Source organism: Girardinichthys multiradiatus, chromosome 4, assembly GCF_021462225.1.
Source record: "Girardinichthys multiradiatus isolate DD_20200921_A chromosome 4, DD_fGirMul_XY1, whole genome shotgun sequence".
In the NCBI taxonomy this organism is placed as follows: Eukaryota; Metazoa; Chordata; class Actinopteri; order Cyprinodontiformes; family Goodeidae; genus Girardinichthys; species Girardinichthys multiradiatus.
The window spans coordinates 49,854,351-49,879,523 of record NC_061797.1 but is presented as its reverse complement, the minus strand read 5'-3'; the positions used below and the strand labels follow the sequence as shown (position 1 = coordinate 49,879,523).

At 41.3% G+C, this 25,173-nt stretch overlaps 1 protein-coding gene across 1 annotated transcript; it reads right to left on the bottom strand.

Annotated features, from left to right (window-relative positions):
* Positions 1–16,620: 16,620 nt before the first annotated feature.
* On the bottom strand, positions 16,621–24,195 carry LOC124867300. The gene is made up of 13 exons (XM_047363679.1): positions 24,065–24,195; positions 22,964–23,169; positions 22,670–22,807; positions 22,295–22,433; positions 21,577–22,207; positions 19,358–19,499; positions 19,127–19,270; positions 18,950–19,008; positions 18,422–18,612; positions 17,940–18,343; positions 17,736–17,835; positions 17,282–17,477; positions 16,621–17,200 (listed from the first exon to the last, which is right to left on the bottom strand). Exons 1-13 carry the CDS (start codon positions 24,191–24,193, stop codon positions 17,064–17,066), a joined length of 2,616 nt encoding a protein of 871 aa, XP_047219635.1. The 5' UTR covers positions 24,194–24,195; the 3' UTR covers positions 16,621–17,063.
* Positions 24,196–25,173: the final 978 nt, after the last annotated feature.

Genomic DNA, 25,173 nt, shown 5'->3' with positions numbered 1-25,173 from the left:
ATTATCACCTCTGCAGTTATTAAATCCTTTATTACTGGTTTTATTCCTTCACTTGCATCATTTTATATTCTGAAATCTCCAGTATTTGGGCTGCTGTTAAAAGAGCAAAATATTTTCTAAGGTTACTCAGAAAAAACCCGTGTTATGCCATGAACCTCCGTGACAAACTGTATCAACAGCCTCCAGCGTCTCAAACAATAAAAATTAAACACAAATAAAACATACATGAGGTACAGCCATGGTGGGGATGGATTTATTCACCAAAGGGACTCATTTTAGTCCATCTTATCCTGTCAAACCTCATCAGATCTTTGGTACAAAACAAAAACTTTCCACCTACTCTTTTTACTCCCTTTCTTTTGTCCTACTGTTCTACTTTGTAAATCCATCAAAAATTACTTCTTAGCCCTCTGACCTTTTCTGCTTTCCACAAAAACATCCATTCTTTTCTCCTGCATCACATCTCTCTTTTAGTTACTTTTAACCAATAATCTACATCATCATAACCTTCTTTGTCCATTTTTCTTAAATCACGTGTACTTTTAAAGTACTTTTAATTATTGCATCCTATAAATTAACAAATTTTTTAGAGTTTAAACGACCATCATAATGATATGTGGTTATCCATTTATCTAAATATTTTTATTTTAATATTTTTATTTGATCCTGTGCTTCCATAAATTTCCAATCTTTGCATTGTTATTCATTTTTAGTTTATTTTTACTCACCCCTTTTCCCATTTTTTTTATTTATTTAAATTTGGTCCAGTATATAAATACCTAGGGTATTCTAAATGCTGGATTATTCTGCTCAGTAGGGTGACAGAAAAATCTCCTTTTGTGGTAATTCTCACTTCAACTCTTTCGAGTGGAGAATTCTTGCCTTTGCTTCCACAAAAGTTAGTCACTTTCAATCCCACTGCTTTGGTATGAGGCAAAACCTAGTGGTTTAAATCCTCCATTCATTTCTCACATGCACACATTTTTTTTGTTTGTTTTTTTTTTAAACGCGGAATTTTCTTTTTGTTTAAGTACTCATCAGGACTCCGCCTTCCTTTAAACACGGAATTTTCAGTATTACTTCTTAATACTTTCCAAGGCTCCGCCGTCCTACTTTTACCTGTTAGGGCCTAAGATTCACAGGGTTTTATTTCACGCAATGACCCCCAGTCATTCGTCACACTTTTTAATCCAAGCTCAACTCACCACTTTGTCCTCTCCTCTCTCTCGGAGTTCCGTCAGTCGTCAGACTCCGGCGGGCGGGCCGAGGTCCAGTCCCGGAAAGGGTCTAAGAGTCTCCCTGATGGAGACTGCCGGTCTTTACTGGATTCCACCAACCCGCTGGAATCCTCAGGCGTATTGGACTCTGGCTCGAAGGACCAAAAATGTCGGGTTTAATCAACCTAAAATACCTATAACATCACAAAAAGAAGAGAAAGACAAGATAATTAGTTTCTTACTCGCTGCGAGGAGAACGGAGATGTGCTTTCAGTTACAAATCTCCTACCGCTCTGAAAACCATCTCTCCAACCTGGACCGTATGCCAGCAGTTGAACACGCTGTTGCTTCACTGATCGTGTCACCAGATGAAGCCCTGCGTCCTGATGTCCGATGCCCACGTACTCAATGTCAGGTGATGGATGATCTCCTGTGTAAAGCATACAATGCAGGAGCACATGCTGGCCGCCTTGGCAATTCCATGGCACATCTTATGTTTGCCCTCTCTGCATCCCTTCAGGACGCTGGTGCTGCAACTGCGGCAGTTTGATTTAGCGATGCAGCATTGCAGGCCTTTGCGCTGATGACCAGAGAGCTCGGCCGTGTCATGTCTTTTCTCGTCCAAGCTCGTCGACAGGTCAGTCTCCTCTGACGGAAGCATGCCGTCGGACACTCAAGGGTGTCCCAGTCGTGCCGTGGGAGTTGTTCGGATCAGCAGCTGTGGAGACGCTGAAGCGAAGTGTTCAGGCGCGCCAGACTAGCCAGCAGCTTTCTGGCCTCCGAAGGAGTATGCCCCCTCCTCCTCCTCAGCGCTCGAGATGTCCTTCCGTTAGCCCAAGTGCTCGGCCACCACCTCAGCATGGTGATAGGTCTATGGGGTTCTATCCCCGAGAGGTGCGGCAGAAACCCGGCAGGGACTTTCGTCAGCCAGTCCGCTGCCCAGTTAGACAGACCCGGAATCCTGGTTGCCCCCACCCCAGCGCTCCCAGGGGCAGTGGGGGTTGAAGATGATGCCACCGGGCCAGCCGTCGGACATTTTTTCCAACTCAGTTTCTTGGCTGCTCATACTGTGGATTCGTGGGTGGTTGCCACTTTGACCCACGGTTACAGGCTACAGTTCTGACGGCGACCCCCCCTTCTCACTGCGGGTCAAAATGAACATTATCGCGGACCCGGTGAGATCCCAAGCACTGGACCAGGAGCTTTCCGCCCTCCTGGCCAAGGGTGCAATCGAGGCTGTAGACCTTCTGTGGCAACCCAGGGGCTATTATTCAATGTACTTTGTCATGCCAAAGAAAACAGGCAGTTTTCGCCCCATTTTAGATCTCAGGGGACTCAAACAGTTCCTGAGGGTGCTTCCCTTCCACATGCTTACGACATCAGAAGTTCTTCAAGCTGTTGCGAAGGGAGACTGGTTTACGTCGATAGATCTGACGGACGCCTACTTTCATGTGCCTGTTGCGGCAGAACATCACCGCTTTCTCAGGTTTGCTTATCAGGGTCGCCATTGGCAATACTGGTTGCTCCCGTACGGCCTCTCACTTTCCTCAAGGGTGCTTACTAGGTGCGTGAAAGTGGCCCTCTCTCCTCTGCAAGCCTCCCGAGTCAGGATTCTTCCGTATCTGGACGACTGGCTCCTTTGCTCCCCCTTTCGGGCAGGTGCCATCCAAGATACGTGCCGCCTTCTTGCTCATGTGTCGCAGTTGGGCCTCAAAGTCAACTTGGCATAGAGTTGCCTGGTTCCGTCTCAGACAACCACTTTGCTTGCGATGCTTTTGGACTCGACAACTATGAGGGCTCGTCCATCTGTTCTCAGGGTGGCCGACATACTCCAGTTGGTCAGTCAATTCAGGCTGGGAAGGCGGTTTCCCTACATCACCTTCCTGCAGCTGCTAGGCAAACTGACTTCAGTCACTCGTGTTGTGCCCTTGGGTTTGATCCTTCTGCGTCCTTTGCACAGGTGGCTCAACAGCTTTCGCCTGGGCGCCAAGTTGCACAGGTGTCGCAGGCTCACGGTGACGTGGACTTGCCATTGTGCCCTAGCTCCATGGCGAGACAGGACTTATTTGTCCAAGGGCGTCCCTATGGGGTTGGGGTTAGTGGTGTGTCGCAGGGAGGTGGTCACAACAAATGCCAGCCCCATGGGCTGGGGCGCTGTGTGGCAACAGAGAGCGGTCCAGGGTCTCTGGCATCAGCGGGAGTTCTCCGAACACATAAATGTGCTGGAGCTGTGGGCTGTATACATGGCCCTTGTAATGGAAAATTCTTTTAAAGTGCTCTGATCTTTCCTTCACCTCTCTCATTTGATTCTGTGTTTCATCACTCAGAGGTGACCTTCCATCTACCTCTCTCCTCTGACCTCGGTGTTTTATTAGTGTTTAGTACTTAAGAGTAGATGACCTCTAAATTCATTATTAGGAGGTTTATGGTTATACACTCCCTGAAGGGTTATGTCCTGAGGAAGAGCAGATGGGGGATCTCATAAATGACTTTACCTCTGACCCGGGGAGGGTCTAGGAACCATAAAACTAAACTATTTGAAGGTTAGACAACACCCTCATTCTGCTATAAATATGATTTGTACTTTGTGTTTGTTGCTCTGTTCATCTGACTTGCTCGGTGACAGAGTCTTCAAATGCTGACAAGCCTTTGAATTAACCTTTTATAAGATAAAGCCCGGTCTTTCTCTTGTTTAATGAGTTCATTTCACTCCCACTTTGATAAGAAAATCCATAACACCCTCAGGCGCTTTCTGTCCCACCTAGAAGGATGGCATGTGCTAGTTCGAACAGACAACACCTCTGTCGTTTACAACATCAACCATCAGGGAGGCACCAGATCGGCGCGCCTTCTGGAGGTGTCCTTCTGGAGGCCCACTCCAGAAGACTGGAGTGAGCCTCTCTTCATCTGTCCACCCTACGAGCGATGTATTTACCTGGGGAGCGCAATCAGGTCGCGGACTATCTCTCTCGCCAGGCCCCTGCTCTGGGAGAGTGGTCCCTTCACTGCGATGTGGTGCGCATGATTTGGGGCTGCTTTGGTCAGGCGGAGGTGAATTTGTTTGCCACGGAGGAGTCAACCCATTGCCCCTTGTGGTATTCCTTAACAGGGGCATCAGGCGCACTGGGCCAGGACGCGCTAGCTCATCCCTGGCCTCGGGTTCTCCTGTACGCTTTTCGCCCCTCTCGCTGATTTGGCCTACTCTACGGAGGGTTCATGGAGAAGGCCACAGGTTGTTGCTGGTGGCTCCGTTATGGCCAGTGCGACCGTGGTTCCCGCTGCTTCGGAGCCTGTGTCACGGCACCCCATGGTGTCTTCCACCCAGGAGGGATCTGCTGTCCCAGTTGGGCGGACGGATATGGCACCCCGACCCTCAACGTCTCCGGCTGTGGGCATGGCCACTGGGAGGCTGACTGGGTGTTCGGACCCTGTCAGGCGCAGCAATTTCATGTCATCATGCATTTGTTGACGACCGAACTGTGTGGAGTCACAATATGGGCTCTCTTTTTCTGCGCGGTGCGCGTAAGTTGCACCCGCCGCTGGTTCGGAGAGTGCCCGATTGGGATCTGCCCTTGGTTCTCGAAGCTTTGTGCTGCTCCCCTTTCGAGCCTTTGGTGCAGGCGGACCTCAAGTGGCTCTCTTATAAGACTGCCTTTTTGTTGGCTATTGTTTTGGTTAAGAGGGTTGGCGAGCTGCATGCTATTTCTGTCAGTCCCTTGTTGTAAATATGAATCTGAGAATATTATTTAATAATTAATTTTAATATTTTATCAAATAATATTTCGGTCTGTTAAGGGTTGTCCTGTGAATACCAGCCCAGTAAGGCGATGGTATTAGGACAAAATAGAAAGGTGTGAGACAAGCTCTGACATTATTGAACAGCATAAACTCTGCACATATTCAATTCAATTCAATTCAAAGATACTTTATTGATCCCCGAGGGGAAATTAGAATTCCAGTACAACCCATCCAGACATACATCATGACACAAGACAAGGGGGGACGGGTCACCGAGGCTTTGCTGCCCACTCACAGGTGCTGCCCTTGCTAGATGAGAAAAGAGGCCACATTAGGTAAGTAGAGGAAAAAAATCATATTTCACACTTTATCCTTAGCAGGATACAGTTTGAGATTGCAAAAAACCTCAGCACAAAGAAGCAACAAGTTGACAAAACAACATCATGCCGGGAACGGTGAAGGTGGTGTGAGGGGTGCAAATGTTTATCTTGAGCATGTGTGTGTGTGCAAGTGAGTCCATGAAGCACTGTCACAGAGGCCATTGTCCTTGATGGTTCGTTGGAATGTTCATCAACTGGCCACAAAGTTCTGAGCAGGTCCACAGATGTCCTCAGGGAAGGGAGGGAGCAGAGCGTCATGTTTACATAACTTCCAGGAGAAGTTGAAGATAACCAGCCATCAAGGCCGTGCAGGGGAGCCAGATTCAGAAAAACACTAATTATTTTTGGTTAAACTGACTCTTAATGTTCCGTCAGCCTTTAAAGTCTCGCTGGTTCTTCTCAAAGGCGAATCCAAACAGCTAAATTCCTGGTCTTTCTGCCAGATCCGAGCGAACAACTTTCTCCAAGATTTATCTCATTTCACCCCTGAGTCCAGGAACTGCAACCTGCCTGCGATCCTAAGGATCGCATCCAGTCTGCGATTCAGCTCACGTAACATCTCAGTCTGAGTGCTGATCGCCCTGAAGATCCCATCATACATGCCAGGCAGCCTTACAATGGCCAGAACAGCTGCTGACACTCCGAATTTCTCGATATGCCAGGTAACCGCTGACTCCAAAAAGCAGAAATCCTGATATCAAACATCCAATTATATACACATCTTCCGCATCCTCGACTGACATTATTGACAGACACACAATCCTCCACTTCTGCCAGGAGTCCATTGTGTAACCAGAGAAAAAAGTCCAGTCCGGACGAGTTGGGCTCTCCTTCACCCTGGCTTCTCGTCGAGAAAATTTGATCAATTATGGAATGAATTCACACAATTTCTTAAAATACAAGAATTTATTAACAAAAATAAGTCAACTCAAAGTCAAACATATTTCAATCAACAAACTCTTTACTTTGCTAAAACAATCCAACTAAACTACCAAGCAGAATTAAAGAATAACGAAGACTAATGGACTACGTACAATATAAACAAGTTGATTAAAGATGATTGGAAATCATGACCAAAAAGAGTGATGCAACATTACTGTTGGAATAATTGAATAAAGATTTGTCTTATAGTTTCTCCTATTTATTAACTTGACTATTTGATTATATAACCTTTCATAATGTATGTGTGAGAAAGGATGTGATGAGTTTGTCTGCAGGATAATAAATGGAGCTGAACTAGCAGAGAAGGAAGCAGTCCAGTTGAGGAGGTCATAAAGATGAAGGCTGATTACACTCAACAAAAGGCACAACTGACCCTACCAGTTGTAGGAGACTGTGGGAAATGTGTTGTTAATGTATAAAGCTGTTTATGACCTGTTTACGATGCAGTTGTTGTTTTCCCCCATCCTTTAGAGAACAATGTTTTTTGTAAACTAGGGACCCCCGAAAGACAATAAAAAGAGGAGGCGGACAGATGCTGTTCAGAGCGTTGCGAGATCTGTAACTGAGCATATCTTGACCGTTTCTCCTCGCAAAGCGAGTAAAAGGAGCTAATACTTTGTCTCTCTTTTCTTTTTGTGTTGTTATAAGTATTGTTAGGTTGGTTAAACCTGACATTAATTTGGTCCTTCGAGCCGGATTCCAACTACGCCTGATGATTCCAGCGGGTCGGTAGACTCCAGGAAAAGACCGTGCGCACGGCTGTTTTCATCAGGAAGACACACAGACCCTTTCCGGGACTGGATTTCAGCCCGCCCGCTGGAGTCTGACGGCTGACAGAACTCTGAGAGAGAGAGGAGAGGACAAAGTGGTGAGTTGAATCTGGATTTAAAACAAAAGTGTGACGAATGACTGGGGGTCATTGCGTGAAGTAAACAAACCCTGTAAACCTAGGCACTGACAGGTAACAGCAGTGCGCCGGAGTTCTGCTTAAAGTATTAGTGAAAATACTGAAAATTCCGAGGTTATTGGGGACGACAGAGTCCTCTTAAGTATTAAGAAAGTAATACTAAAATTCTGTGTTTCCAGAACGGCGGAGTCTGCGTTTAAGTATTTTAAACAACAAAAAATACTAAGTAAAATCCGCGTTTAAATGTGTGTATGTGAGAAATGAATAGAGGATTTAAACCACTAGGTTTTACCTCGTACCAAAAACAGTAGGATTGTAAGTGACTAACTTTTGTGGAAGCAAAGGCAAGAATTCTCCACTCGAAAGAGTTGAAGTGAGAATTACCACAAAAGGAGATTTTTCTGTCACCCTACTGAGCAGAATAATCCAGCATTTAGAATACCCTAGGTATTTATATGCTGGACCAAATTTAAATAAAAGAAATGGGAAAAGGGTGACTTAAACAGAGAAATGTGATGCAGGAGATAAGAATGGACGTTTTTGTGGAAAGCAGAAAAGGTCAGAGGGCTAAGAAGTAATTTTTGATAGACTTGCAAAGTAGAACAGCAGGACAGAAGAAGAGGAGTAAAAGAGTAGGTGGAAAGTTTTTGTTTTGTACCAAAGATCTGATGAGGTTTGACAGGATTGGATGGACTAAAATGAGTCCCTTTGGTGAATAAATCCATCCCCACCATGGCTGTACCTCATGTATGTTTTATTTGTGTTTATTTTTTATTATTATTGTTTTGAGATGCTGAAGGCTGTTGATACAGTTTATCACGGAGGTTCATGGCATGACATGGGTTTTTCTGTATAACCTTAGAAAATATTTTACTCTTTTTAACAGCCAGAGTGAAACAAAAAGAGGAATAACCTTTTGAAGAATATAGGATTAGACTGACAAAAGTGTTTAAAATACATAGTGGTCTACAATAAGCAAGGAGCTTATTGACAGCAGTTAAAAAATGCACTACATGCTGGTTCCAGGGATGCAATTAATACCTGAGTAAGGAGACATTTTATAGGGTTCCCCACAGCAAATCTAGAAGACTATGTTAATCATGCCCTCCATGCAAAAAAGTTATGAAGGAGATAAAAATAAATAAATAAATAAATAGGCAACACCTTTTTTTTCAGCAAGAAGAAGAAGAATTTATTATTAAAACAACAGAGGAAGAGAAAAATTTAGAGGCAGAGGGGTCAGAGAGGAGTGAGCAGAGGAAAGTACAGACAATACACATCAGGGTGTTGATGTTAAAAAGGAGTAGGACCACCTTATTATCACTATTCACTGGATGTTCTGAATAAGCCACCCCTAGACGTAGGGACAGCTTTACTAACAGAAGGAAGAAATGTTATTACTCAACTATAAGATCAGATGACACCAGATGATCTACATATTACCATGTGGTATAACAATACTCCTGGACAAGATAACATTTATGAAGAAGTATTAAATAAAGTAACCCCTATAAAAGTCATGGTAACTTATGTTTATACAGATAGGAAGAGTACCTCAGTTGCTGAAGTAGTGTTAGAGGAAGACACTAGGAAGCTCTGCAACATGTGGTCACCTCCACAAATATCAAGGATAAAGAACTCAAGTAGCAGGATATGGAAAGAATAGTGCAGAGGGGAAAAGATGCCACAGACTGGTTTGTAACAATAATGAATACAGAAACTAGTGCATCCACAGGATTAATTAGAAAATTATTATTATGGACAGTGATGGTGCAGGAAGAGATACATTTGCATACAAAACAACAATGAGAAATATTCCTTACTGAACAGGAGGAACAGTGTTTGAATGAAGTCACTGATAAATTATGGTCAACAGACCCTACTGATGTGGGTTTAGTAAAAGGAGCATTACCTGTCCAAATTAGAGCAAAAACAGAATATAGGCCCAGTGTAAAACAATACCCTTTGAAATATGATGCTCGTGAAGGAATAAAACCAGTAATAAAGGATTTAATAACTGCAGGGGTGATAATAAAATGTGAGGATTCACCATGTAACAACCCCATTTTTCCAGTTAAAAAATAAGCTCCATCAACAGGAATGATAGGCAGTTCTGGTTTGCATTTACCTTTGAGGGACAAAGATATACTTATACCAGACTACCTCAAGGTTACTATGAAAGTCCAACTTTATACTCTCAGGTAATGAGTGCAAGTATGGCCAAGTTTGACCCTCCAGGAGGTAGTCAGGTTTTATTATATGTTGATGATGTGCTATTAGCCTTTCCTGATGAGGAGACTTGTAAAAATGATACAATAGCATTATTAAAACATTTAGCAGAAGAAGGACAAAGTCAGTAAAAAGAAACTTCAGTTGTGTAAAAATGAGGTTAAATACTTAGGTCATAATCTTAGCGCAGGGGGACGCACAATAGTAGAAGAAAGAAAGACTGCAATATTACAAGTTCTAAAACCAGTAACAAAAAAGCAAATGATGTCCTTCCTTGGACTAACTAATTATTGTGGAAACTGGGTGCCAAATTATGCAGAAATAGTAGCTCCATTAAACAAATTAATGTATGAGGAAGAGCTCAAAATGACGTCTAAATTGAAATGGAGTGTAGAAGCTGAAGAAGCATTTACCAACATAAAACAAGTTCTAGTTTCCAGTACTGCTTTAGCATTACCAGACTATAGTAAACCGTTTGTTCAGATGGTAGATTGCAAGAGACATTTTATGACTTCAGTTCTGGTTCAACAACATGGAGATAAAATGAAAATAAAAGCCTATTTCTTTTCAAAACTAGATAGTGTTGCATGTGTGCAACTATATTGTGTGAGAGCTGTAATTGCAGCCTAAAATGACAGTTGCAGTCAGTGCTACAATAGTTTTATTTCATCTTTTAACCTTAAGAGTTTCCCATGCAGTTTCAGCATTAATACTGCAGAATTAGGAAAAAAAAATTAGAAGGGATTTGCAGGATTACGAAATAGTTTATGTGAATGATCTCTCTAAAAAGATGAGAGGGAGAAGACACAAACAGGATATGCATTGGTGACAATGGATATAGTGTTAGAAAAGATGCAACAACAAAGCTCACTACAGGAGATAGAAATGTGGAAAAAACATGGAGCTGCATTAAAAGATGAAAACTATATTTGACCAGATAATAAACCTGTCCTACCATAGAACCTATAAATGGAAGCAATATTTGAGCCATCGTGTTTCATAATGTCTCAACAGGGGGGAATAGTAGGACAGATATATTAATAATATATAACATATTGATTAAATTCTAAAACATTCTTATTAAAACATTTTGTAAAACATGTTAGCATGTGTAAAACATAATCCACAAGGGAATTTAAGACAACGAAGGGGACAATTTTCAAAACTAAGATACCCTTTTCAAACAATTCATATGGATTTTATTGAGTTAAACCACAGTGAAGGGAAAAAGTTCTGTTTAGTCATTATAGATGCATTTTCTAAACGGATAGAACTATTTCCAACTAAACATTACAACTACCTCAGGGTTAACACCCTATGAAATGTTATTTGGAAGACCATACAGATTACCACAGTTCAAAAATAAGTGGGAGTTAGATGAAGAAGCTAACCTAGTTGATTATATGAGGAGTATGTTAGAAAAACAACAGAAATAAATTTAAGCTATGAGAAATGTTCTATTTCCCAGCAGGAAAACTAACTAGTGGAACCAGGAGACTGGGTGTTAATAAGGAGTGTAAAGAAGAAGCATTGGTATTCACCTAAGTGAGAGGATCCATATTAGGTATTATTAACCACTGCAAGAGCAGTAAAATAACTGAGAGATCACCTTATACATTGTAAAAAGGTCATTTCAGTTGAAAGCTCCGTCAGGGGAAGTGATTTATAGACTGATAATAGGGTGGACCCAGACATTTAGAGTCTGGAGAGATCCGAAAGTCAGTGAAGACAATTAAGACACTGGAACCATTTAGAGGAGTGAAAATTTCAGCCAAAATGACTTTTAGATGGATGAACAATGTTTTCCGATGCTGGGTGGTTATATTTTTTTTTTCTTATATTGATTTTTATTTTTCTGGTATTTCTGGGAACCAGTCAAGGTAAAACAGAATGTAACAACATCTGTTATGAGTCATATTAAACAAGTTGCGCTAAATCAAGGAAGGTAAGATAACCTAACTATGTGTACTAAACAAACTTCTTATACTTATGGTATTCAAGTGTGCGTGAAATCTAAAACCATAGCTGTGGTGCTGATACCACTCATTAGTTTGACCAAATGAGGAAGGAAAGGACAGGATTATAGAAGTTATAAATGGTATTTAACTAATGACAGAAGAGACACCTCATGGTCCATGATGGTAGCTGATGAAGGAAATAATTGGACACCAGAGTGGTGCACCACTGCTTATGCTAGTTATTAAAAGAAGTTGTTTAAGCTCCATAAAGCTGATAATGTAATCCAGTTAACAAAGTGAAGAGAGTAAAAATTATGTTAGGAAAGTTAACCACGGATGACTAAGTTCCAAGTTATTACTGGAGTATCAGGAACAAATAATAACTGGTTATTGATGGTAGAGCAAGCAGCTAACATGACTAAAATAAATTGTGTTGTGTGTTTGGGTTCAAGGGTTTTATTATAAATAATTTCAGCTGTGATACCACAACCCTGTATGATGGAAGTAATGAATCAAACTAATCCTAATGAAATGTGTCAGCACAAGGATTCTGTTTTTTCTGTAATTAGAGCAGAGAAGGATAAATCAGTTTTCCATAAGCGAATCACCACTGGAAACTATACATGTATAAATATGACAGAGAGAGGCAATAAATTAGGAAATCTCATTGCAGTATGGTGTACTACAATTGTAAAAGTAAATAAGTGTTTTAAACTAGTCTCTAGAGGAGACATTTGGTGGTGGTTGTTTGATTGATCACCTTCAAAAGTAACAGGACTCTGTGCTTAATTACTTTATGGTTATATCCTATGTTAGTAGATGAAGTAACAGATGGACTATTTAGTGTTAAATCCACATGATTGGTGTAATAGAAAGTGCAGAGAAGCAGCTTGGCAGATTGAGGGAGACTCTACATACATAGAAGCTATAGATAAATATAAATTAATTGATCAAGTAGCTGCAGGATTTGAATCAAGTATCTGTTGGTGGTGTACGATGAACAAAAACGTAGACAGGATCAACTATATTCATTACAATGTACAAAAACTAGGAAATTGGATGCAAAGCTGGTTTGAACTGTCCATGACTAATTGGCTTCAACTTCCCTGATGTCATTCCAGAATAGAATTGCTTTGGACATGTTGTTAGCTGAAAAAGGAGGAGTTTGTGCTATTTTTGGAGAAAAATGTTGCACATCCACACCTAACAACACTGCTGCTGGCTGATAGCAGCCAAATGAAAGCCATAGAAGGTTTGAGATCTCTAAAAGGCAAAATGAAAGAGCATTATGGAGTAGACACCTCGATGTGGGACTCCTGGCTGGATATGTTTGGGAAGTATAAAATTTTAGTATCATCAGCAATAATTTCCTTTGCAGTGTTTGCTGCAATTTTGACATTGTGTGGATGTTGTTGAATGCCCTGCTTTTGTACTCTGCTTAACCGTCTCATCACTACAGCTATTTCTCCTATGGAAAGCAGAGTTACACAACTCTATCCGTTATTTAAACATCAGGATGATGAAGATGATGAGGATGGGACTGACCACTTTTCTGACCTGTATGCAGATCCATTTCTATATGATTATGTGATTTAAATGTCAGTAAGTACCTCTTGTCTTTGTACTCATGAAGATAAACTTACAGTTACAAAATCTGACAGAAGTGGCTGTTAAGTGATATGAGAATATGAGCAGATATAAGACAAACAGGGGGGAAATGTTGGAATAATTGAATAAAGATTTGTCTTATAGTTTCTCCTATTTATTAACTTGACTATTTGATTATATAACCTTTCATAATGTATGTGTGAGAAAGGATGTGATGAGTTTGTCTGCAGGATAATAAATGGAGCTGAACTAGCAGAGAAGGAAGCAGTCCAGTTGAGGAGGTCATAAAGATGAAGGCTGATTACACTCAACAAAAGGCACAACTGACCCTACAAGTTGGAGGAGACTGTGGGAAATGTGTTGTTAATGTATAAAGCTGTTTATGACCTGTTCACGATGTAGTTGTTGTTTTCCCCCATCCTTTAGAGAACAATGTTTTTGTAAACTAGGGACCCCCGAAAGACAATAAAAGAGGAGGCGGACAGATGCTGTTCAGAGCGTTGCGAGATCTGTAACTGAGCATATCTTGACCGTTTCTCCTCGCAAAGCGAGTAAAAGGAGCTAATACTTTGTCTCTCTTTTCTTTTTGTGTTGTTATAAGTGTTGTTAGGTTGGTTAAACCTGACAATTACCATGCAATGTTTATGTTTGAGAACCAAGGATTATCTTGAAGAATCCGGAAATGAAGTTAAGTTAGTCTTGGAACTAATTTAGACAATAATCAGCAACATTTAGACAACCATTCACAATGCAAGATCAGATAAAATATTATTTTAATAAAATAATGTTTTAAATAATGATCTGCTGAATAAAACCAACCTCCTGGATGACTAATTCTCAACGGTGTCTAAGTAACTGCCTTTATTTATTGAAATAATATTTGAAGAAATATTATTAAGGGAGTATTTTGGAAAATAGCCAAATCTTTCTGGAGAAATGGGGCTTAATGGTGTTTACTTAGTTATCAAATCTAGTAAATGATGTTCAGGGACTATTATTCACTAGCTTGAAAACCAACAACCTTTCTTTTGAATAGTCTTTAGTAGCACATGTTCTCTACCGGTTAGCCGTTAAGCTAACAAAGAAGCGGATAGCTTAGCACCAGAATCAACACATACCTTTAAAATACCAGGATTAATAAAAGGGTTAAAATGCATAAGCGCGGACGGCGCGTTATGAGCAATGTTCTGGTTAAAACCACCCTTTAAATAAAGTTTATCTTAACTTTAAAATATACAAAGAACACAGAACCGGCACGTGCCGTAGCTAGCCTACTAGCACTAAGATAGCCAGTTTCCACAAAACAAACTTACCTCTGTTAATCTGCCCAAACCCAACCTCTGACCATGGTGAGGGAATGTTGTCCAAGGGCGAAGTTTGAAGAAGGTATCCCCAGTCAACAAGCGGTTAGTTTGGTAGCTAACCTCTGCGTTCGCTCTGTGAACAAAAGAGTTAGCTCCGGAGAGCTGGCGGCTCATCCTGTCCGCTGTGGTTTCTGCCGTCTTCCTTCAGGCTGGGTCTTTTCTCGAACACCGTTTGCGTCTGCGGGGCCTCGGAGAGACAGTCAGCAATGCTTGTACCTTAACTATCCCCGTTCATGAATGAAAATACCGGATACACAGACAGTATTTCATTCTACTTAACTTTGCATATGATCGATGATCGTATGGCTTTGGATCCAGTTGAATTTATGTCTTTTTGCCAGCAAAAGACATCAGCGCGCTTTCCTCCCCTATCCGGTCCCTCTGGAAGGCCGCGTGGAAGAGAGCGATATGTGGAAAGGGTGGGGGTCTTATACGGCAGTGGCATCATGGGAAGTCCTCTTCTACCCCCCTTTTCCCCTTCGGAGTTTTAATGTTAAAATCCATGGCTGTAGGTCCCAACACCCTCATGTCTCCGATGGGGTCCAAATGGTTCTGGTGTTGCCTTGTGGCCTAACACTGCATTTTGTGCCTAAGATGTTGTCCAGTTTGCACCGTAACCAGCCATTGAGATTGGCTCGGTGTCAGCCTCAGTCAGGTGCAACAGCGGATGGGTCTGAGTTCTTGTGCCCAGTACGGGCACTGAAGGCATACATTGCTGCCACCGAAGCTGTTAGACGCTCAGACCAGCTTTTCCGGTGCTATGGTGGTCCCAGGCTGGGTTGTCCCCTTTCTAGACAACGTCTCTCCCACTGGATTGTGAATGTCATCTGCCACGCCTACAGTGCAGGACATCGTCCACTGCCGGTCAATGTGAAGGCCCACTCTACCAGGAGCGTCTCTGCTTCCTGGGCTGCTATGAGGGGCGTTCTGCTGGAGGCCATATGTGCTGCTAAATCGTGGGCTTCGCCAAGCATGTTTGCCAGGTTCTACAATGTTAATGTGGCGGCGCCTCATCCCCTGGGCCAGGTTCTTTTGCGAGGCTCTGCTGGGCCCTCTCAGTGAGGTAGGTGCTCAGGATTCCTCGTGACATGGTTGGTATTAGTCATTCAGTGCTTTCAGCACCGCCTTTTGGCGGTCAGTAGGGATGAAATAGAACAAAAGTTACATATACAGTTCTATGAAGCCAGAGATTCTCTGTCACTCAGAATCCTTGCTTCCGTGAGAAGATTCTGTAGGAACAGAGCCTCGCATGACGTAGGCATATATAGCCTCTGTGGTCATCTGGTGTCACAGGTGTGACTCTGTTGGTATAATTACTCGAACTGCTCATGCGCGAAGGGAACATTCAGTGCTTTCAGCACCGCCCTCTGGCGGTCATCCGGGATTAATAGAACCGTAGTTACATACGTAACTTTCGTTTTCCGGTTCAAAATGTTGCATTTCAACATTTAATTGTTATGGGAATATATAATACAAAGCTATTAAATATGTAAAGTGCTGTACAAGAGCAGGCCATTTACCCTTAAAGAAATGTCTAATAAAAGTTTTGCTCACTTGAGTCAGGTTATTTAATACTTATTTGCCACCACAACTTTGCCCGTGTCAGCAGCAGCCTTTGAGTGGCTGTTGAGGTGGTTTGACCAGTGTGTTGAAGAAATCTTCTAGCCTCCAACCTCAACAGGAGCTAAGAGATGGGAAGATTGCCACAGCTCCACAGATCCATCCAATTTAAAATGGACTTGGTCAGGATTCTGTTTAATTAGTTCACATTTGTGAACAACATGTTTTTGCAAGTAAATAGTGAAGCTGGAGTCCTAGCTGGAAAATGGTTGGAGTCCTTGTACAGCCTCAGCCGATTGTGGCAGAAACAGATCAGCCTCTGTGGAGAGATCCAGTAAGATGGGTTCTGGGAAATCCAAGCTACTGGTGCTGCTGAAAGCAGTCCCATAATGGACCACTTAACCAACATTATGGGCCTGAATATGTTGTATGTTTATCTGAATGGACAAGTAATATTAAATATATTTGTTTTTTTGAGTGTGAAAGAAATTCAGCAGCCCTTCACTAAAGTTAACCACTGTGCACCAACTTAGATCTGCATCTCTGAAACAGCAATATTAATTCTGCAGGGATCACAGTAAAACTAGCAAAACCTGATAGATTAGCTCAGACTCCGCCTGTTTTTATCTCCATTTATGAAGTGCAGGATGTCTTGGCAAAACAGGACTAAAAAGTGACTGGCTGTAATATTTTTCACATATAAGAGAGACAATACTGTTTCACATACAACATGAGTATTTTTATTAAGTCCACCTTTACACACACAAGAGCAAAATAAAAAGATAACTCAAAAATAGACCCCTACAGTAATAACATAAATTTGTTCAAAGCTGGCTGATTATAACAAACCAGAAACAAAATGTTCATCTGTGCTACCTTCTTCATACCATAATGTAATACAGAACAGGAGAAAAAAGTAAATATTCATCACAGAACAGAAACTCAGCAGCTGCAGTGCTAAGTGAGGAACTTTCCTCCATTTTAATCGAAAACTACATATTTCAGATGGATTTTCTTCTATTTTAGCATCAACAAAAGCAGCTGTTAAATAAACACAGCACAGCTATTAGCATCTTTATTAGATATTAAAAAGACGTTATTATAAATCACCCAGAATCCCACATGCTAATAATCCAAGCAGCCTGGCAGACGCTACAGTTTTAGTTCTCATATGAGCGCAGAGGCTGATATTTGGCCCTGGAGGTTTTGGTTCTGTAGATGATCACACCACAGACCATCCCAACAGCAAGAAGAAGACATCCAGCAACTAACACCAGGTTCAGGTTCAGGTTGAATGCTGCAGACGAGACGAACACAGTGATGGTTATGTTCACATTTTATCTGCTGCTCAGAAAACATCTTCACACAGTTTCCCTACCTGAGCCTCCTCTGGGGTCTGCTGCACGCCTTAAACGCAGAGGACCCTGGGAAATTAAGTGCTTTCCGCTCTCGACCGTAGCCTCTCTCTTTCTGCGGCCTAAGTTGTTGGACCATGGGGAGTTGATGCATCCCTGCGAGCACCTTGTGTTGGGGTTCCCTGCTTCACACATCATAACTGTGCAGCTGATGTACACCTGAATTCAAGAAGCACAGTCATTAAAAGAAGCCACTCCCTCTGGTGGACAAACAGAAGATCTACAGTCAAACACCTTCAAAGCTCTTTGCATCAAAAAGCCACTAAACCTAAAGTTTGTGTTTGTTTTAATATAGAATATTTTATTATTCAGTTTTTAGGTAAAAATTATCTTTTTGTTTAGAAAAATGCTAACTTTGTTAAATTAAAAAATACCAATTCAATTAAAAGGTCTTTCTCAGTACGGCTTGTTCCTCACCTGATCATGCAACCCAATGAACTTGAAGGCCTCCATGCTGAACCTGAACTGTCTGTCGTTGGGGGTGGGGTGGATCTGCACAGTCGGGTCAACTTCGCACCTGATTGAAATCAAAAGCTCACATTAGCTGCATTAGATTTAAAGCTTATCAGCTTGATGTACCATCTTATGACCTTCTGAAGACCTTCTGGACCAAGGCCTTACCCGTTCTCAATGATGGAGTAGGTTGGCTGGTAGTTGGGGTTGTCATATGGCGCAGCTCTGCAGGACTCCACAAACATCACGGTGTCGTTGACGGAGGAGCTGGCGTCTATCTGCATGTAAATCCTGTTTCCGATGTCAAACTCCAGAGGGTATGAGTTTGGGTCGAACATGGCTCCAAACTGGTCATCCTGGTAGAATTCGAACTGGTAGGTGAACGTGCCAAAACCTTTCTCCCACACCGTGATGTTCTTTCTATGCGCTGAGAAGCTCACGGTCACATTGCCCCGTTTGGGGTACTGGCAGTAGAACCGGGCCTCCAACAGATGCTTCCTGGTGATCAGTGTGTTCGGGGCATCATCCGTTGTGGTGATCTCATTCTTAAAAATGAGGTTATCTTCATCTTCCTGCAGAGTAAAGAGTTCTAATTAAACAAATATCAGAGAGATTAGTCATGTGTGATGTATCAAAGGACCCGTTCTCACCTCGATCTGAGTACCACAGCCGTTGAGAGGAATGATGGCGACTATGTGAGTGCTGTTGGAGAGCCTGTCAAGGCTGCAGATGGTGTTACTGGGGTCACTGAGGCGAAGATGATCCTCTTGGAGTCCAAAGAAGGAAGCTTTTTCAACCTCCACCTTCATTGTGGATTCAGTGCAGGTCACTGTGGCTTCAACTGGAACAAACACAGATGTGTTAAATAGTTAGGGAAAAACTGGACGGAGACTGAGGGAAGAAAAGAGAAACGTTGACAGATCCTAAAAAAAGAATGATAGATCAAGAACCTCTGGCAGCTAGGTAATGAGGGAAAATGACACACATCAAGATTTTGGTGAGTAATGTATCTCCACGTGAATATGGGCAGTATTGACTACATTTATCCCCATAAAAGTTGTACAAGTTGTTCTGTTAAATTCTCTCCACTAATCTTTGCAGTAATTGGAGCTTCTATTCAATTCAGTTTTATTTATATAGCGACAATTCACAACACATGTTGTCTAGCTAAGACTTACTTTGTTTCTTCCGGATTTCCACAAGAACACACCTCATCTCAGACTGAAAGTAGGAAGATCTGAAACAGGATTACAAGAAACTTTACAGCTGAGGTGCAAAACACAAGAAAAAATTATCCCTTATGGTTTAATATTCATGGACCGATTGCTTTTATATTAAATAAATCCTGGTCTCACCCGCTCACTGATTCCACTGCAAAGCAGATCGGGTATTGATCTCCCAGATCATCTTCAACTGGTGTCCATCGGATGACAAAGTGGTTGTTAATGTCCCTGTGCTTGGTGACGTTTGATGGTCCGCTGAAGATGATGTCTTGGATACTGGATGAAAAACAAAGCAGAGGTTATCATGTCCTATCATGTTGTTTCTTGTTGAAAGCAGTCATTATTGGGCTCTTCCAAACTTACGTGGAATGCATTGCCTGCGCTTTGACTCTGATCGCCACCTCTTTGTTGACCTCCGCCATGATCCGGCTACCATCTGCAGGTGTTGGAGCCACAAGCTGAGGCAGGAAGAGTCCCTCCTGACAGGAGGAAACAGGTGGATCCACTGGAGAATTAAAAAGAAACAAGTTAAAAAAATCATTAATATAACTCAGCATTGTTGTCACTTGTCTTGTAATTTATGCAGGTTTGCTTTATGATTTTTACTGGATAAAAAATGTCAGGGTATATGCATCTAAAGGAGTGCTAATAAAAATAACAACCAAATCAACACCCACACTCCCTGATTCTTGTTATCTGAAAGTTACTGAAGTATTATTTAGGTTCATTACTACCACTACCAAATAACCAATGACTTCTCCTGATGAGTTCTCCTGGAGTGAGCATATGTCATACTGAGGCATTTGTCCTAACCACTCTTGAAAAGGAGAATGGCAAAAAACTTGCCATTTAAGCAAAGCAAATTTGACAATTTACCTTTAGTGATAAGCCTCTAGTCTTTGAGATCAGAAGGCCTCTTTGCCATCACCCTTATCTTTGGCTCTCTCCACAGATTCTCTATCAGAGAGGTCCCATACCAGCGGTTGGGTAGTTACTTTAATATTAGCCTCCACTGAGAAGAAATAAGCTGATTGAATTAAAAAACCTACTCTAATATAAATCTGCTAGGGGTATACAAATTCAGGACTCAATCATTTTCTCCTGAAAATGCCTGTTCTCCCATGACATGACCAAACGCTTCTGTGACTCTAACTGAAGCTTTCTGCCAGGAAGCTGGGGATGAATCCTGCTATTCCCATTTTTCAGCTTCAGGCTTGGCTGGAAATCTGTTCCCCTATCTCTTAGAAATGGGATTCCACTTTTGTTTCAGTTTTCCAACAACACTCTTAGTGGGTCTGGTGTGATTTAAAAAAAAGAATGAGTACACAGAAAAGCACTTCATGCCCATTGTTAAGTACGGTGGTGGATCTGTGATACTTTGGGCCCTTTTCCCTTCCAGAGACCCTGGGGACCTTGGTAGAGTGTATAGAAATCAGCCCAAAAATGATCCAAGACATACAGCCACATCAACACAGATCAACCTGTGGGCATTTCAGACCCCAGACCTAGATCCTGTAGAGGCCTTTATGAAGAGCTAAAGAGAGAAGATCATGAGGGGAGCCAGGAGTCTGGGCTATCTAGAGAGATTTTGCAAGGTGGAAAGGTAAAAGATCTCTCACACTGTGTGCTCCAACCTTCTAAAATGTCAGTGACTAAGTGCTGGAAACAGGAGATGATGTACCAAATCATTTCTTAACAAGGGATGGATGAAAACTAAAGGATGGATTTGTTTCAGTGTGAGGTTATTTCCTGCAATCTAAAAGCTGTTTGTTTTGATGGTTTTTACCCACCGTTACCAGGTGTCTGGTGCACTTTAAACTAAGGAATCCAAATAAGGTATTGATTTAGTCACTGTAATGGAAATTATTTTATTAAGTGTTCCAAAGTGTATGACCTTTAGGTCCTCAGAACATCTGTGTTAGAGGAGGAAGCTGTAAAAGCCAGTATCAGACGTTTAATGGTTAAAACCCATGCTTTAGGATGATGTCTCAGGAAGAGAAGATGGTCTGCTCGTAGATAACTTTGTTACCTCTGACCCGAGGAGGGTCTGGGCCATAAACCACAAACTCTTTTAAGTTGAGGTAACTCCCACATACTCTTTAAATACTGTGTGTAAATGTTGATCGGGACTCTGCTTCACTGACCAAGCTCAGTGACAGGGTCTTCAAACGCTGAATGCCTTTGAATAAAACTTATAAAGACAAAGTCCGGTCTTCGTCTTTTAATGAGTTAATTTCTACCCCACTTTGATAAGAAAATACCATTACAGTCACTGAAGTATATTCGGGCAGGTAGGTGGCACTAAGAAGAGCATTCTGAGGAGGACTAGTGATGGTACCAAAACAATTATTGCTTATATGTTTTCTGACATAAAGGTTGGTAAATGTGAGTTTTCATGTTCATTGTAGTGTTTAATATACAATGTGACCACAGGAAATCTAAAAATTGGCCTCAGTGTTCACATTTTCCAAGGATTGTGTCGGAATTGCAAAACAAAAAACTAGGATTAGAAACATCTAAACTGAGTCTAACCCCATCTAAAAATACAAATTACTTATTATAACCAGTTATTGTGTTCTTACCTAGAAAAGAGAACTGCAGAGGTTGCTTACTAAGGGGAGTATCGATCACATTGTGTGTGCTCCTGGACACAGTAGTTCTGGGTGCAGGGGTTGTTGTCGTTGACCACCACCACCATGGATTGGGTTGTGCAGTAGTAGACGGAGGTGCAGTGGTTGTCCACCACCACCATGGATTGGGTTGTGCAGTAGTAGTCGGAGGTGCAGTGGTTGACCACCACCACCACCATGGATTGGGTTGTGCAGTAGTAGTCGGAGGTGCAGTGGTTGTCCACCACCACCATGGATTGGGTTGTGCAGTAGTAGTCGGAGGTGCAGTGGTTGACCACCACCACCACCATGGATTGGGTTGTGCAGTAGTAGTCGGAGGTGCAGTGGTTGACCACCACCACCATGGATTGGGTTGTGCAGTAGTAGTCGGAGGTGCAGTGGTTGTCCACCACCACCATGAGGGAGTTGTAAAATTAACTGAGGCTTGTCTCTTGCTCCTTGAAAGCAGTGGATACTTGCGAGCACTTGATCCATCAGAATAGAACAAATCAATAGTTGTACGTGGGTAGTCTTCTACCACCATCTCAAAACCAAAGACACTGTAGTCATAATTGGTTTGCTGGTAGTGTAATGTGCAAGAATCCTGACAAAATAAAGACAGACTGATTGAATAAAGCTAATTATCAAGGTTTTTATTTACTAATAGTATAATTTAAATTGTTTAACTGACCTGGTCAAGCTGGAAGCCTGAAGGGAGATGGCAATTGTCACATTCATATCCTTGGAGATTTCCATACCTGCAGCGGACTCTATCACCATCTGGATCAAAGGCAGCCAACTTGTATGTTCTCGGGCAGTTCTGAGGAACTCTTCATAAGATACGAACACAAGTTGTAAATAAAAGATATTCTGCAAAGAGACTTGAGGCAAATCATCAAACCAACCAAATATTTATCTTCCACTTTCTCCGAGGTTGACTTGGTGGAATATATATATTCAAAATGTTAGAAAAAACCTTACATGGATTTTATAATAAAAGTGGATTATTCTTAACATTAGAGTGTGTACAATACAGATGAAGTTATATAAACCAAAAAAGCCAAACCTTAAGAATGGAACAATAGCAGTCTGAGGTGATTTATTTGGTTGTCTTGTGTCTGATCTTGCTCCAAAATCCACGAGGGAATCAAAGTTCCAATTAGAAACTGAGTTACGTGTTGAGATCCAGCAGCAGCTAGCTGACCTGATAGTTTATAAAGAGAGGACAATATATAAATTCATGGTTTGGCAAAGTTTGGCACCTGAACATTACAGCTGTTGATAACCCGGATGATGCCAGCCAAGCTTGAGTCCACTTATTCAAATATGAATATATTTTTACTACTAGAAATTTGCTCACCTGAGCTTAAGTGGTTTGTCAGTTGGGAGGTTCCATGTCTCAATAGTTTCTGTTTCGCACCATTGACTTTCGTATATTGGTGCGTTGGTGCTTGTGTCGATTTGATTTGTAGTTCGAGTGTTTGCATAGCCACAGTTCCCATCATAACAGTACCAGTAGTGGTAGTAATAACAGGCATCATAAGTACTTTTAATTCGGAGGGACAGCTGTGGGGTAAATATGATAAAATAAACTGGGTTAAACTTTCCAGCACAAGGTGCTTCAATCACTTAAGTAAATAAGTTGAATTATATTTTTGGAAAGAGGCTGAAACGTTTTACTTTAGGAAATTTAAGATTACCTTAAATTTTAATTTGGAGTTCCAATCAATCAATCAATCAATCAATCAATCAATCAATCAATCAATCAATCAATCAATCAATCAATCAATTAGGTAATAGGCAGGTTACATTTAGTTTATTTGCTGATTTCAAGCCTTTATTTCTGATGGTTTTCTGCTTCCAGCCAATGAAAACACATTTAAGATAAGAAGATTATATCAGACCAATAAAAAACATTTTTAATATGAAAATCTTCAGAACACAGACTTTAATTTACTGAATAAGACTGTATACACTGTCTCACTCTGCAGGTGTTGCAAAGTAACAGATCTTACATTTTTTTTTATTGTTGAGGTCAGAGACCAGCTTTACTGAAAATTAGTTATAAATTTGGTTTAGGGCATGAATTCTTGTTTAAAGTTTAACGTTTTATTGCCTTGTTTCCGTGCAAACTTTCTACAGGCATGTCAATGCTCAAATAATTAGAAGATTACTAAAACTAATGAAAATTATGTCATACAGAAAAGCTGCTTTTTAGCTGCATTCAAAAAAACTTTATGGGATTTTGATGGGATAAAACTTGTTTTAGGCAAAAAGGTTGAATATAAATATTTCGTATTTTAAAACAGTGAAAAAAGTCAAACCTGTGCAAGATCATAAAGGTATTAATAGTTCACTAATAAAGCTGGTTAAAATTTATCTTGTTATCACGGCACAACAGACAAAACAATAACACAGAGAAATAATACTGCTATGTTTATACATAAGTTATTGTTCTCACCTTATATGTTCCATCCGGGTTTCTACCTTTGTAGGCAAAGTTCATGGCTCCTCCCCAGTGATGAGATGCCGAGACCAGGGAGGTCAGCAGGAGCAGCTGAAGAAGGAGCAGCACTCTGGAGGCCATCATAGTGCTCCACCTCTGTCTCCAGAGATGATGCTCACACTCACCTGCAGCATCTTAAATACACCTGTCTGAGAAGGTAGGAGGGTTGCTCAGGGTGAAGGAATGTATACTGAGAACAAACAGTTAGCTGCAGAACTGGTTTGAAGGAACTATTAGGACTGAGACATTTCTCAGTCACACATACTGAAACTCAACATTTCTCAGTTCTTGAAGTCTTATTAAAACACCACAGCTTTTCCAGTAACAGTGAACGCATGATTAATTACACTGTGAGGAAAGAAGATAAAAGTATTTTAGTTCTTTTTTTTTTTTTTAATAATACACTAAATTATCAACATCAAACACTAAATACCAACCCTTAATTATTGCCAGAAGTATTGGGTCAACCCTCCAAATCCTTGAATTCAGATGTTCCAGTCACTTCCATGGCCATAGGTGTATAAAATCCAGAACCCAGGCCTGCGGCTGAATACTGTATCTCTAGCACGCCTGTCCAGTCTAATTGGTCATACTCTGGGTGGAAGAATGTAGCGAGGCTACAGAACTATAAAACAGGGATGAAACTGGTTTGAGAAAACAAACAAGAGTTACAACTGATTGTACTGCAAGAGCTTCATATAAAAACCAGGGTGCAAATAATTTTTCAGCACTCTTGTTTTAAATGGATAATAAAACAATTAAAGTTTATTAACGTGACGTCTTCAGTGAATGAAATGCGGATAAAAACAGAGGACCCAATAAAAACATGTCTCAAGGAAGTGAATGGTAAAAAATGTTTAGCTTCCATTTTATGGGATAAAAACATAATTTTGTCATTTGTTTTTTAAAATAAATAGAAATAACAAATTTTCGCATAGTCGCATCACTTAAACGGTGCTACTGTAAGGCTTATTGTGTCACTTCCTGTTTTCGCTGTTGCACTTAGTGGATTGTTTGGTGTGTCAAGTTCTCTCGAATTTATCTGAATTCCCTTAACTGTGACA